General features: G+C 47.3%; 1 protein-coding gene across 1 annotated transcript in view; it reads left to right on the plus strand.

Annotated features, from left to right (window-relative positions):
* Positions 1-318: 318 nt before the first annotated feature.
* The window catches only part of LOC138353889 (uncharacterized), a 38,390-nt gene continuing 22,880 nt past the window's right edge, over positions 319-15,828 (plus strand). Inside the window, exon 1 of the mRNA XM_069307308.1 lies at positions 319-1,426. Within this exon, the coding sequence (XP_069163409.1) occupies positions 1,184-1,426 (243 nt within the window). The 5' untranslated portion in view covers positions 319-1,183. The remainder of the gene's footprint in view (positions 1,427-15,828) is intronic.

The following is a 15,828-nucleotide window of genomic DNA, read 5'->3' on the forward strand; positions in this document are numbered from 1 at the left end:
CCTATATATGTATAATATGCTACTATATTATAATAATTTATATTTGAGAAAATTCCAGTTTTGAATGAACAGCTTGTAAATATTTATGAATGCGTCTGTGGGGTCGACCGCTGAATGGAATGGACTAGAGTCGAGGACAGGTTGCTCAACAGATGTCGTTCGCCCGCTTCTCTACCAGTGCTTTGCTGACGTAATCTGTTCGAATCACACCTATAAATGCTTCCCGACAACAATTTCCAGTAGAACCTAAACAGCACAACGTAACCTGACCCAGAATTAACTATTCACCAAGTTCTAGTATATATATTACTATAAATTTATATTTGAGAAAAGGCCGATTTTCAGTACAAGACACGTTAAAATGATAAATGTGTTTACGTGGTGGGCGGCCGCTTGAACCAGGAAGGCTGAGTTGTTGGAGCAGTGAGTCATTAGATATAGTGAGTGCTGTGCTGTGCTGTGCTGTGCTGTGCTGTGCTGTGCTGTGCTGTGCTGTGCTGTGCTGTGCTGTGCTGTGCTGTGCTGTGCTGTGCTGTGCTGTGCTGTGGGGAATGTGAGGGAAATACGAAAAGTTTATCTGGAAAATTTCACCGCTTTTGATGGATAATTGAAACAAGTGTTTAGTCAAAGTGACATACTGAGACCGGATGGTCATATTAACACCTAATTGTCAACAGTACAGTTATAATGTTTTTAAAAGGTGCAGGTACCGTAATTACTCCACCGTTGTTAGGACATGTGCTAAGAGTGAACTAAAGTTTCATTAAGTAATGTGTGAGGCAAACACCAGGGCAGAACACGCGGTAACTGCTGTACGCGGCGAAGGACTTACTCGGGATAGTTTAGTGATTTACAGGAAATATTAGACGAAGGTAAGCCATAACCGCTGTGGCAAAATTACGTGCGTGTCGGTGCCTCTTAATTCTTTCGTGCAGTGTTTCTCGTCTTGTGCTGAAATATTACGTCGGCTTGATATATTTGTGTGAGTGTGTCGCTGGCAACGCTGTCAACCACTTGTCCTGCCTCGCCTCACTACACCAGTTACTCCAGCGCCTCGTCCGTCAAGACGAGCTACTCCAGCGCCTCGTCGGTCAAGACGAGCTACTCCAGCGCCTCGTCCGTCAAGACGAGCTACTCCAGCGCCTCGTCCGTCAAGACGAGCTACTCCAGCGCCTCGTCCGTCATGACGAGCTACTCCAGCGCCTCGTCCGTCATGACGAGCTACTCCAGCGCCTCGTCCGTCAAGACGAGCTACTCCAGCGCCTCGTCCGTCAAGACGAGCTACTCCAGCGCCTCGTCCGTCAAGACGAACTACTCCAGCGTCTCGTCCGTCAAGACGAACTACTCCAGCGTCTCGTCCGTCAAGACGAGCTACTCCAGCGTCTCGTCCGTCAAGACGAGCTACTCCAGCGTCTCGTCCGTCAAGGTAAACAACACCTTGATGATCAAACATCACCTTTACCTGCGTTGCTTATATATGTGGATTAAAATATTATTATTATTGTGGTACATCAGAATTTTAATGTATAAAAACTTGCCAAAAAGAATATAAATAATTCTCGTGACATTTCAGGTAAGTCATCGAGGGACAGACATCCACCAATCTTGAAGGTATGTAACAATTTCCTTAAGTTTCCATTGTTGCCATATTATGATGTGTGGTAATTAGCCACACCTTAAGGAAAGTTGAACAACAAAGTCACTTCATAAACAAAGACAAGACTGTGACGTCGAGGGTGACCGTCCGGGGGACAACGTCACCAGAGACACAATGTCTCTGGTCATTATAGTGTCAGTGTAAGCTGGGCTTATTAGGAGGAAATGGGAGGGTCGCCAAGTGTAGAGTCCTAGAAATCGTAGTTATATGGGGTAAAGGGGCCCCAGAGTGAATGATTCCTGGGGTACAGTCCTGTGTACTGGGTGTGTGGAGGCGCACTTGTCACCTGAACTACGTCCAGCAGGGAGTGACAAGCTGCCTGGCCAACCAGCAGTGAGCTGGCCGGACAGTTTTCGTGAAGGACTGAGCCGGAGGTCCCTGTAGACCAGTCTGGTGAAGGGAACACCAACACACACAACAGGGTAAACCTCTGTTGACCGACCACCTGTTAATTTGTTTGGTCTCTCAGGAATCTGAAGTATTGAGTTACTTTGTTATAAGTTTCTAAGTGTAAAGTAAGAACTAACTGTAAACTTGTTCTCAGAGGAACACAATGTGGAACAGTGGATAAGTTCTCCTAATTGTATAACACCAAAACTGCGGCAATTATATACACTGAAGGAGATGTAGCAAACTGCGAAGTTCTCTAAGGCTACAGTTTTTCCAGAGGTGACTGTCACTGTTGGTGAGTGTATTGACTGGTGAGGGTGTTGAGGAGAGCAGAGGTGACTGTTACTGCTGATGGGTGTAGTGACTGGTGAGGGTGTTGAGGAGAGCAGAGGTGACTGGTGCTGCTGGTGGGTGTAGTGACTGGTGAGGGTGTTGAGGAGAGCAGAGGTGACTGTCACTGTTGGTGAGTGTATTGACTGGTGAGGGTGTTGAGGAGAGCAGTGGTGACTGTTACTGCTGGTGGGTGTAGTGACTGGTGAGGGTGTTGAGGAGAGCAGAGGTGACTGGTGCAGCTGGTGGGTGTAGTGACTGGTGAGGGTGTTGAGGAGAGCAGAGGTGACTGTCACTGCTGGTGGGTGTAGTGACTGGTGAGGGTGTTGAGGAGAGCAGAGGTGACTGTCACTGCTAGTGGGTGTAGTGACTGGTGAGGGTGTTGAGGAGAGCAGAGGTGACTGTCACTGCTGGTGAGTGTTGAGAGACGTGCACTCGTCAGTGAACAATGGAGAAGCGCTTGATAAAGTCTGGGCCTGGGTTCAAGGCTCGGTAAGGAACCTTAAACATTGGGACTCGCTGGTGGAATGGGTAAGATTGGAGTTACAACGTAATGGACAAAAGTGGGAAAAGTGTAAACCTTTAGATAGGCTCGTGAGAGAGAAGAGCAGATCTCCAGGTACAAAGGTAAGTTAATTGGAGGCTTTGAGGTTGGTACACAATAGAGCAGATAAATCCTTCAAGATACAGCGTAGGAAGAAATTGTCATGATTCAAAGATAAATGGTAATTGTGTCTTACAGAGGACTATGGACAGCTTAAGGCAGGGATGGGCAGTCTTTGGCACACGTGTCTAATGTGGCATCCCAGTTCCTTTTTTTCTGGGACATGAAACTACGGCTCACTTTAAGCAAATAAATATCAAACGTCTTTGCTGAGTTGGTATATTTTAACATAATAAAATACACTTTTACTAAGTCGAGTGATATCAAAGACAAATACAATCATTGACAGCTGTTTTAGTAATAATATGTAATAAGAAAATTAAACACACCTTGCCTTTCCAAGCCATGTATCTGCGCGGTATACTGTCGTTCAGGGTTTGTACCCGTTCAGTTGTTGCGTCGTTTGTATCGTTACGTCCAAAGTGATTAGACATCGTGTGCCTCCTTAATCATCATTATAGGTACGTTTACACTTGTACTCATTTATGGTTTACTCGCCTATGAACCAGTTTTATAGAACATTGTAGTTGTATGCACAGAGTTATGATGAGATTTTCTGAGTGGTATAATTTTTAAGCATTACTTATAAGGAATTAATAATTAATTGAAGAATATCTTTAGTTTTCATTATGCTCTAGCCAAGTAAAATTGGAAATGGGACTGTCCATTGTAATATACAAAAAAGCTTTAGGAATACTTTGGCTGATGGATGATTTTAAATCCAAAAAGGAAAAAATCTAAATTATTGCTTACTCCTCTACTGATTTTAAAAATTGCAACTTTAAATCGTGAGGCTGTAAATTGCAGCGAGAATCCCCCTTAAGGACTAATACAACATATCCACGCTATCAACAGCGTAGAGCGACGTTTAAGTCAAAATTCCGTTACTAAATTTTACATTTCATTTAATCTGAAATGACTTACGGTATTCACTAACAAATCACATTAAAGTGATGAATCAGTGAAAAGATCAATAGAAGCCATTATGATGATTAGAACCTGCACACTGCCCTGGAAACACAAACCGAAACTCTCTGTTTCCAGCTTGTTACAACTTGTAATAAAGTTGTTAAATCTTGGCTTAACGTGTTTATGACGTATTAGAACGTTGTTACAACTTGCTTTTGTGAGATTTTTTTCTTTGACAATTATCAAAAGAATTAATTCCTATTGATGTTACGTTAATGGTAACTACCTGGCAAGAGAGGCAGACCTTAAACAGCAAGAGCTGTCAGTGGCAGATATTTAATCTTAAAGCCTAAGATCATAGGACCGCGGGAGCAAACCGCCAGGTTACACCACACGGGTAACACCTGTCACTTAGGTCGCTGGCTCCTCCTAGTTAACAAAGTAATAAAGGGTAGTCGACAGATTCTCACTTCTTATTTATAGAAGTGTGGTGCTGTGCAATGGACTGAAGCTTTAGATACAGACTTGATATGAACATAAGCAGGCAAAGCGTTGCAGAACATAAAATGTGGGGCAGTAATATTGGAAGGTTTGACGTACACGACCGTTTTCTATAATATATCCCCCTGCCCGTTCAGCTCGTTGTTGTCGTGAGTTGGGCTTGGTGGGCGGCTGCCGGAGTGTAATGCTCCTTGGGACAGTCCTCTGTCTTTCTGTAGCCTTGTGCTCCTGCTGCTGTTCTCTCTAATTGTGCTGAACGACTTTTCCTTTTCCTTCTGTTTCGTTTTTCTCCCCCCCTCTTCTCCTATCTACTTGTCGTTTCCTACCGACCTTGCTTGTTTGGTTATTCCTTTGGACTTCTTCTATTTTGACAACGTCTCGAGCGAGGGGAACCTTTTATTGTCAATCCCCCTTTCGTCACTGAACCCGATCTCGACGGACTGTCGGTTCTTTAAGGTGGCGTTTGTGGGGCGTATACTCACGACGCACCCCTAGGGGGCCCCGGCATGATCGGCGATAGCTTCTTGTGGCTCCATGCAACCCGTTCTCGCACTTTCTTACAGTCAATATTGACTTATTAAATACGTGCATACGAGACATACTAAAATACTAGTTTATCTTGAAAAACTTCATAAAAAACACCGACCTTACCTAACCTTCTTAGTATGTTAAGATAAGCATCTTATTGCTTCATAATTACAATTATTACTTAACCTATACCTATAATAGGTTAAGTAATAATTGTAATTACGAAGCAATAAGATGCTTATCTTAACATACTAAGAAGGTTAGGTAAGGTCGGTGTTTTTCTATGAAGCTTTTTAAGGTAAACTAGTATGTTTAGTATGTCACCTATGCACGTATTCAATAAGTCAATATTAACTGAACGAAAGTGCGAGAACGGTTTGCTCCATGGTGGGTATGAGGGAACATTCATAGATGAATTTGTGACTCTTCGTATTTATGTCATTGAATGTTCCTCTTTTACCCTCTCAGGCTCGTGGGGTGGGCGACCAAGCCCCCGAGTCGGCCTGTATTGGAAGACTGGGCTCTGTAGCCTGCCGCTGCGTTGGGCCCCGACCTTGCTCCTCCTTTCATCCTCCTGACTTCTTCCCCCAGCTCCCCTCCCTCCTCTGTGGTTCGGTCGAGCCTCAAGCCCCCAGTGGTGTTCACTTCGTCCCCTGGCATGGCTAAGTCTCTCGTTTTGACTACTGCGCCTTTTAACCCCTCTGGGGGTTCTCAACGTCGTCCGCACCACGGCTGCACTCGCTCGATTCCTTCCCGTACTGATGCTTATCAGGCCTTGTTTGGTCCCACTTCATGGGCCAAGTACTTTGATCTCCTTCCTCTTGATTCTGCGCCTCCTGACGATTTCTCTCTCCATCGGCATCTTGTTGATTCCGTGGATGCCTCTGTTACCTTCAACCCCACTCGTCTCGCTACATGTGTCGTTGCTGCTCCTTCTCAGGATGCAGCTTCCCGCTTGGCTGCCTTATCCTACCTTGGCGAGATCCCTGTTTGGGTCTCAAAGAACGCTCGGTTGAATGCCAGTGTTGGCACTGTTCTCCTCCCGCCCCATGATGCGACCGGTGTTCAGAATCTGCAGGACTGCCACGATGATATTCGGCATATCCTTGATGGCCAAGGCCATTCTGTCCTCCAGGTAGACTCGTTTACTCGTCCCCCTCGTGGTCGTCGCCGTCAATCCCTTCGCGTTGTGAAGATTACCTTTGATGGTAGGACCCTTCCACCCTCTGTCACTCTTGCTGGTGCCAGGTGCTCTGTCCAGGAGTATATTCCTTCTCCTAGGCTCTGTAACAAGCGCTGGAGGTTTGGGCATGGTGCCCTCTGCTGCTCTGGGACTGTCTCTCTCTCTGTCCTTTGTGTGGTGGCGCAGGTCACTCTAAGTCGGAGTGCACTTCTTCCCAGGCTCGTTGCCTCAACTGCGGTGAGGCCCATCCTACCTTCTCCCGTCCGTGTATCCATTACAAGCTTGAGGCAGCCGTCCTCAACTTGAAGCACCGGGAGCGTTTGTCTTTTCCTGAGGCGAGGCGCCAGGTTCGCTGGTTCCCGCCTTATACTAACGTCTCTTATGCTAACGTGTTGCGCTCTTCCTCTCCTCGTCCTTCCCACCTTCCTCAGACTCACAACCATTTCCGGGCCTTGGACCCTGATACGCCCACTGCCCCCTCCTCTGTTCCTTTGAGTTCTGTCACGAAGGGTCCCCCTCCTGGTCCTCTGTCTAGGGTTCCTCTTCTTTCTACCCGGTCTGTCATGTCTCCTGTGTCGTCTTCCTTATCTCCCTCTGCTCCTCCTTCCCATCCTTCTCCTCCGTCTATTAACTCTCCCCGCCGCCTGTCAGTGCGGGCTGATGTCCATTGCTCTCCTACTGGCCGTTGTGTGTGCTCTCGTTCAGCTTCTGTTGAGACGCTGAAATCTTTTGCCCAGTACGTAGTTGCTGGGACACCTGTCTCTTTAAGTCAGAAGCGTAAGCCTGGCTCCTCTCCTTCCTCCTCCCCAGCGGGTAAAAAAGCTTCGCTTTCTTCCTTGCCCCCTACTTCTGCCTTTATCACTCCTTCCCCTCCCATTTCGGTGGTTGCGCCCCCTGTTCCTGCTATGGAGGTTTCTTTGGCCCCCGCTTCCCTCTCGGTTGCTGCCCTTGCTGAGGTGCTCTCTCTGACCTCTCCCTCGCTTTCTCCTCCATTTTCATGACACTGTCTTTGAAGGTGCCCTCCGCTCTCTTCCTCGCTCTTCCTCTCGGGGTCCACGGAAGTGCGTTCCCTGGTGGAATGCAGACTGTGCTCGGGCTGTCCCCTGTAAGTGTGCAACCTGGAAAAGACAACGCCGTCGACAGACGGCCGATTTTTTTATTTTCTTTCGGAAGGCAAGTGCGGTGGCCCGTAGGGCCATCTGTATGGCTAAACATGCGTGTTGGGCATCTATGTCTCCACCATTACGTCCGAAACTCCTCTGCCACAGATCTGGAAGCGTATCCGCAAGATAGCGGTAAGTTTGTTCCTTGGAGTTTTGGAGCCTCGTAGCCTGGTGGATAGCGCGCAGGACTCGTAATTCTGTGGCGCGGGTTCGATTCCCGCACGAGGCAGAAACAAATGGGCAAAGTTTCTTTCACCCTGAATGCCCCTGTTACCTAGCAGTAAATAGGTACCTGGGAGTTAGTCAGCTGTCACGAGCTGCTTCCTGGGGGTGGAGGCCTGGTCGAGGACTGGGCCGCGGGGACACTAAAAAGCCCCGAAATCATCTCAAGATAACCTCAAGATAGAAGATGATGTTTCACCGGTCCTTCACCTCCATGGTACTCTTGTGGCGGACCCGTTGCAGGTCGCTACCGAACTGGGTTCCCACTTTTCTTCTGTTAGCTCTGGTCTTCATCTTCTCCAATCTTTCCTTCTTCGTAAACCTGTCCTTGAATCTCGTCCTTTAGATTTCTGCACTCGTCTTCGACTTCCCTATAACGATCCCTTCTCTCTCTCTGAACTTCGTTCTGCCCTGGCCCTCTGCGGCTCTACGGCGGCGGGCTCCGATGGTATTCATTATGAAATGCTTCGCCATCTCCCTCCGTGCACGTCTCAGTATTTACTGAGTCTGTATAATCGGATCTGGGAGTCGTCGTCAGTCCCTGAGGACTGGCTCGATGCCTTTGTCCTCCCTGTTCGTAAACTAGGGTCACTGGGAACATCCCCTAAAGACTTTCGCCCTATTGCCCTCACAAGTTGTGTATGCAAACTCTTTGAACTTATGGTTAACATTCGTCTGATGTGGTTCCTGAAACATCACCTCCTCTCCTTTTCTCAATTTGGGTTGTAAGTGCCGCAGCACGACAGATGTCCTGGTGAACTTGGAGGTCTATATTCGTACTGCTTTTGCAGCGAAGACCTCCGTTGTTGCCGTTCTTTTTGACCTGGAAAAGGCTTACGACACCACTTGGCGATATCATATTCTATCCCAGCTTCATTCTGTTGGCCTTCGTGGTCATCTCCCTCTCTTTCTCCACAGCATCCTCTCCCGTCGTTCCTTTCGGGTGCGCCTTGGTACCGCGCTCTCTGCCTCTTTTCAGCAATACGAAGGTGTGCCCCAGAGTAGTGTTCTGAGCACTACTCTTTTTCTGGTTGCCCTCAATGGTCTTCTTTCCTCTCTTCCTTCAGGTGTCTTCTCCGCTCTCTATGTCGATGATCTTACCCTTTGCTGTCAGGGTGATGATTCGCCTCTCCTTCAGCGCCGGCTTCAACTTGCAATTGATGCCGTGTCATCTTGGGCCACCGATCATGGCTTAAAGTTCTCTACTACTAAGACTTGTGCCATGACTTTTACTCAGAAGCGGGTCGTTCTTCGTCCCTCTTTGTCACTTTATGGTCATCTCATGGACAGTAGCGGTGATCGCTACTGTCTTCGCTGTCTTGCGCGGTCCTTGCAACATCCTTCCTCTCGCTTCTGTCGTGCTTTAACTTTTACCCCTCCTGCGGTTCCTGTTCCTCTTCACCACCTCCCTCTTTCTGTCCGGTTATCTCGCTTATAGGATTCTCTTTCCATTCGTATTTCTATTATTTCTCCTTGTGTTGTTTCTTCTTTGCCTCTGTGAAGAGTCTCCCTTCCGCAGTTTTGTACATCCTTGATCCGCATCCCTAATGCTTTTACCCCTCCTACGGTTCTAAAACGCCTTTTCCTTGAGCACTTTTCTTCTCGCTCCCACTCCGTTTCCGTCTTCACCGATGGGTCTAAGTCTGCGGACGGTGTTGACAACTCTGCTGTTTTTCCTGATCACACTTATATGTGTCGCTTACCTCCGGAGACTAGCATCTTCACAGCGGAGCTTTATGCTATTCTTTATGCTCTTCGTCTCCTGCTTTCTCGTTGTCAATCTTCCTTTGTGGTTGTTGTTGACTCTCGTAGTGCCCTCACTGTAGCAGGAGCTTGTTCCTGCTTGTAGGGAGGAGTAGGAGTACTTTATCTCCCACCTTAAACTTCCTCTCCCTGGCCTTCTGGTCGTACCTGCTCTTCTGGTACTCCTTAGCCTTGGCGAGTTCCTCCCTGGCCAACTTACACGTCTCTTCTAGACGGTTCCTCAAATCTATGACGTACTCATACGTCGTCTTGGTTTCTGGGGTACAGTCTTCCTCCTCCCATAGATTCTTCAACACATGCAGCGGTCCCTTTACCGTGCGACCATACAGGAGCTCGAACGGTGAGAACCGGGTACTTGCCTGGGGTACTTCCCTGTAGGCAAACAGTACCGGGTTAATGTACCTTGGCCACTCCTTGGGTTGCTCTATGCACATCTTCCTGAGCATTCTCTTTAGGGTACCATTAAACCGTTCCACCAACCCATTTCCCATAGCATGATAAGGTGTGGTGAATGATGACTGCAACATGAGTAGCCTAGCTACTTCCGCCATCATCTCACTGGTGAACTGTGCCCCCCTGTCGCTGTGTATCTTCTCCGGTATACCTAAGCGACTGAAGAACCCAACCAATGCTTCCGCCACTGTGACGGTCTCGATATTCTTCAAAGGTGCCGCCTCTGGATACCGAGTAGCATGATCTACCATGTTCAGGATATATCTGCTGCCGTCTGATGCCCTCGGCTCAATCGGGCCAATTATATCTACACTGACCATCTTAAATGGTTGATCGATGATGGGGAAAGGCTGCAGCTTCCCTGGCTGCACCTTACCTCTGTCAGCAGTGCGTTGACAGGCGTCACACGACCGAGTGTACCGCTGTATGTCCCCAGTCATCCCTGGCCAATAGAACGATGACTGAATTCGTTCACTGGTCTTAGCATGTCCCATGTGACCCCCATTACTCCCTCATGACCGAGAGTAAACACTGCTAGGCGGTGCTCTTTGGGGACCAGTAATTGTTCCCAAGTGTCCTGGGGTGTTTCCACCCTGCGCACTAGCTAACCCTTAACCTCCAAGTACTTATACTTGCGCTTATTCATGGTGAAGACCCTACCCTCTGCGGCATGCTCTCTCATCTTCCTGAGTGTGGAGTCTTTCCTTTGAGCTTCCTGGAACTCTTTAGCGCTTACTCCTTTCAAAGAATGTAGTTTCAGCGGCTTGACCACTTTGGTGGGTTGCGCACTCATTGCGCGTGTGGTCACCGCGGCTACTAAAGCCTTGTTCCCCCTGGGAGCAGCAGTGACACCTTCAGTCACCAGGGGTCTTCCCCCTCTCCTCTTATCTACCTCCGAGGCGGTGACCCTTGCCCACCCCCGGGGTTGGCGGGACCTGGGTGGATCAGCTGATCGAGCCCCCACCCACCTCCTTGGGTTTCTTCCCGTTTTCTGTTGGCGGAAAGGAGCAGGCTTGCCCCGTTTTCCTTGCGCCTGCTGCTTCTGTTCCTTAGCTGGGGGGGAGCGCGGCTATGGCTTGGCTACCAGCTGACTGGCGCGTGACGTCACCTCCAGCTGGTGTGGGTCCCGTTTTCTGTGAGTCACTTCCATAGGATCGACTCTTACTTCTCGAAAATTTATTTTTTACATTTATATTTTTGATCTGATTCCTAAAAGCATTTCGTAAGGCTTCTTACATTTTCAAAGACTTGGTTTACACATACATCACGCTTTTATTTGTTTTGGGTGAGGTGATGTGACACAAAATTTTTGGTGAGGTGACAGAACACGAAACAATGGGTATAAACATAAGAATGGAAGTAACTACAGAAGGCCTATTGGCCCATACCTTCCTTGCTGCTAATATGTTGGTTCGGGGTCTTGAAATAGGTAGAATATAGTTATGCGTTAATTGGTTGTTGATTGCTGGTGTTGACTTTGATGTATAGTGCCTCGCTGATGTTGAGTCTCCTGCTATCGCCGTATCTATCGATGATTTCTGTGTTGCTTGTTAAGATTTCTCTGGTGATGGTCTGGTTGTGAGAAAAGATTATATGTTCCCTGATAGAGCGCTGTTGTTTGTGCATTGTTAATTGCCTAGAGACGTTGTTGTCTTGCCTATATACTGAGTTCTTTGGACCTTACAGTCCCCAAGTGGGCATGTGAAGGCATAGATGATGTTGATTTCCCTCAAGGCATTCTGTTTGGTGTCTGGGGGAGTTTTTCATGAGTAGGTTGGCCGGTTTTTTTTTTTTTTTTTTTTTTTTTTTTTTTTTTTTTTTGAAATTGTCAATTGTATTTTCTGATTTTTGTCTGTAGGGATAACGTTCCTATTAATAAAATCTTTCAGGACACTTTCCTCCGTTTTATGAGGCGTGGAAAAGAAATTCCTGTAAAACAGTCAAATAAGGGGTACAAGTGTTGTGTTAGTTGACTCTTCAGAGGTTGCATGACGTTTCACCTTTCTTTTTATGACGTCTTCAACATAACCGCCATGAAACCTCTGAAGAGTCAACTAACATAACACTTGTATCCCCTATTAGACTGTTTTACCGGATCTTCTGTTCGATTTACCTTCTTTCTTGTTCTTCATTGTGATAGCTGCCCATCCTTCTAGGGATGGGCAGTGGATTTAACCAGATGAATAAATCTAAATTGTTTTCAAGAAGGAAAACTGAGCTCCTGCCATTAAAATCATACAAGGAGAACCTTCACGGCCAGCGGTTAAGGCAGGTATATATGTTAACATAGTTGACCTCTGGGGGGGGGGGTCAATATCCTGGTTTAACAAGGGTGCAAATTATTACGAGACGTACACATAACTTGTAAGATCAATGGTCCAATTAGACATGTAGTGTTACAGCCTTGCCACGGGCGGCTGACCATTGTAACACTGTCATTACCCTCCAGGTTTAGGAGTTTGGCTGGATACCAATATTGTGTGTTAGTCTGTGTCATATATTGTTCTGTTCTGCCTACACCTCTACTCTCTACTCCACGGCTGCCTCCACACTCTTAACCTTTAACACACACACATTATATATATATATATAATGCACTGATGTGCTTAAACCATAAGTTTAAAGCATACAAGTTTTAGACACACCCACCAGCAGAGTTGAACCCTGGCCATCAAGATGGCAGGTACACACCATACTCAGAGCCCTAAAAGAGGAAAGAGTTCCGAGGTATTCAACCCCGAGCTACCCCCCCCCCCCACCCCTCCAAGGCTAGAGACAGTGAGGGATCACTCACGTTTTTTGTCAAACTCTGTTATATGGGAGAAGATGGTGTCCATGCTTAATGCACCAACTTGCTTAAACCACACGTTTGAAGTATACAACTTTTAGACACATCCACCAGGAGACTTGAACCCTGTCCATCAAGATGGCAGGTGTGCACTTAATATAAGAAGGAAGTTGTCGGTGAACGACCAAGTGACAGGACTAAGGAAAACAGAGGGGGCATATATTGAAAGTGACAAGGAATTCTGAGAGGCACTGAATGCCAGTTTCCATGAAGTGTTCACAACTGAGTCTTCTAACTCCCATTGTTAGAAGAGATTACCCTAGATGAAAGTCTATCAGACATAGAGGGGAAAGCAAAGGAGGTAATAAAACAGTTGACAACACTGGACATAACTAAACGGTTGGACCAGACAAAGTATCACCGTGGATACTAAAAGAGACAGCACAGGCCTTCAGCGTGCCTCTGGCAATGATCTTTAATGAGTCACTTATGATAGGAGAGTTGCCCAGTTGCTGGAAGAAGGCAAATGTGGTACTAATTTTCAAAAAAGTAGATAGGGAGGAGGCACTTAACTACAGACCTGTATCACTGACAAGCATCCCCTTGTAAAATACTTGAAATAATAAAAAGGACACTTCACCACCAAACTTGCCCAGGAAAATGAGAGAGCAATTGTCTCCAGCACCTCCCTAATACATTCTCAATGTGGAACAACTCTTAATAACTTCTTAATAAAATTCTCCCAGGATCAACTTCCACCAAACTGTTTCCTGGTGAAGGTTAGTTGCTGAGGAGAGGGTTAGTTGCTGAGGAGAGTGTTAGTTGCTGAGGAGAGTGTTAGTTGCTGAGGAGAGGGTTAGTTGCTGAGGAGAGTGTTAGTTGCTGAGGAGAGTGTTAGTTGCTGAGGATATGGTTAGTTGCTGAGGAGAGGGTTAGTTGCTGAGGAGAGGGTTAGTTGCTGAGGAGAGTGTTAGTTGCTGAGAAGACGGTTAGTTGCTGAGGAGAGGGTTAGTTGCTGAGGAGAGGGTTAGTTGCTGAGGAGGTTAGTTGCTGAGGAGAGTGTTTGTTGCAGAGGAGAGGGTTAGTTGCTGAGGAGAGGGTTAGTTGCTGAGGAGAGGGTTAGTTGCTGAGGAGAGGGTTAGTTGCTGAGGAGAGTGTTAGTTGCTGAGGAGAGTGTTAGTTGCTGAGGAGAGGGTTAGTTGCTGAGGAGAGGGTTAGTTGCTGAGGAGAGGGTTAGTTGCTGAGGAGAGGGTTAGTTGCTGAGGAGAGTGTTAGTTGCTGAGGAGAGTGTTAGTTGCTGAGGAGAGTGTTAGTTGCTGAGGAGAGTGTTAGTTGCTGAGGAGAGTGTTAGTTGCTGAGGAGAGTGTTAGTTGCTGAGGAGACGGTTAGTTGCTGAGGAGAGTGTTAGTTGCTGAGGAGAGTGTTAGTTGCTGAGGAGAGTGTTAGTTGCTGAGGAGAGTGTTAGTTGCTGAGGAGAGGTCTAGTTGCTGAGGAGAGGTCTAGTTGCTGAGGAGAGGTCTAGTTGCTGAGGAGAGGGTTAGTTCCTGAGGAGAGGGTTAGTTGCTGAGGAGAGTGTTAGTTGCTGAAGAGAGGGATAGTTGCTGAAGAGAGGGTTAGTTTCTGAGGAGAGTGTTAGTTGCTGAAGAGAGTGTTAGTTGCTGAGGAGACGATTAGTTGCTGAGGAGAGTGTTAGTTGGTGAGGAGACGGTTAGTTGCTGAGGAGGTTAGTTGCTGAGGAGAGTGTTAGTTGCTGAGGAGAGTGTTAGTTGCTGAGGAGAGTGTTAGTTGCTGAGGAGAGGGTTAGTTGCTGAGAGGGCTAGTTGCTGAGGAGAGGGTTAGTTGCTGAGGAGAGGGTTAGTTGCTGAGGAGAGTGTTAGTTGCTGAAGAGAAGGTTAGTTGCTAAGGAGAGTGTTAGTTGCTGAGGAGACGGTTAGTTGCTGAGGAGAGTGTTAGTTGGTGAGGAGAGTGTTAGTTGGTGAGGAGACGGTTAGTTGCTGAGGAGAGTGTTACTTGCTGAGGAGAGTGTTAGTTGCTGAGGAGAGGGTTAGTTGCTGAGGAGAGGGTTAGTTGCTGAAGAGATGGTTAGTTGCTGAGTAGACGGTTAGTTGCTGAGGAGGTTAGTTGCTGAGGAGAGGGTTAGTTGCTGAGGAGAGTGTTAGTTGCTGAGGAGAGTGTTAGTTGCTGAGGAGAGTATTAGTTGCTGAGGAGAGTGTTAGTTGCTGAGGAGAGGGTTAGTTGCTGAAGAGAGTGTTAGTTGCTGAGGAGACGATTAGTTGCTGAGGAGAGTGTTTGTTGCTGAGGAGAGTGTTAGTTGCTGAGGAGAGTGCTAGTTGCTGAGGAGAGTGCTAGTTGCTGAGGAGAGTGTTAGTTGCTGAGGAGAGTGTTAGTTGCTGAGGAGAGTGTTAGTTGCTTAGGAGAGGGGTAGTTGCTGAGGAGAGGTCTAGTTGCTGAGGAGAGGGTTAGTTGCTGAGGAGAGGGCTAGTTGCTGAGGAGAGGGCTAGTTGCTGAGGAGAGGGCTAGTTGCTGAGGAGAGGGTTAGTTGCTGAGGAGAGGGGACAGTTGCTGAGGTGAGGGTTAGTTACTGAGGAGAGGGCTAGATGCTGAGGAGAGTGTTAGTTGCTGAGGAGAGTGTTAGTTGCTGAGGAGAGTGTTAGTTGCTGAGGAGAGTGTTGCTGAGGAGAGTGTTAGTTGCTGAGGAGAGTGTTAGTTGCAGAGGAGATGGTTAGTTGCAGAGGAGATGGTTAGTTGCAGAGGAGATGGTTAGTTGCTGAGGAGAGTGTTAGTTGCTGAGGAGAGTGTTAGTTGCTGAGGAGAGTGTTAGTTGCTGAGGAGAGTGTTAGTTGCTGAGGAGAGTGTTAGTTGCTGAGGAGAGGGTTAGTTGCTGAGGAGAGGTCTAGTTGCTGAGGAGAGGTCTAGTTGCTGAGGAGAGGGTTAGTTCCTGAGGAGAGGGTTAGTTGCTGAGGAGAGTGTTAGTTGCTGAAGAGAGGGATAGTTGCTGATGAGAGGGCTAGTTTCTGAGGAGAGTGTTAGTTGCTGAAGAGAGTGTTAGTTGCTGAGGAGACGATTAGTTGCTGAGGAGAGTGTTAGTTGGTGAGGAGACGGTTAGTTGCTGAGGAGGTTAGTTGCTGAGGAGAGTGTTAGTTGCTGAGGAGAGTGTTAGTTGCTGAGGAGAGGGTTAGTTGCTGAGAGGGCTAGTTGCTGCGGAGAGGGTTAGTTGCTGAGGAGAGGGTTAGTTGCTGAGGAGAGTGTTAGTTGCTGAAGAGAAGGTTAGTTGCT

This window comes from Procambarus clarkii, chromosome 60, assembly GCF_040958095.1.
Source record: "Procambarus clarkii isolate CNS0578487 chromosome 60, FALCON_Pclarkii_2.0, whole genome shotgun sequence".
Classification (NCBI taxonomy): domain Eukaryota; kingdom Metazoa; phylum Arthropoda; class Malacostraca; order Decapoda; family Cambaridae; genus Procambarus; species Procambarus clarkii.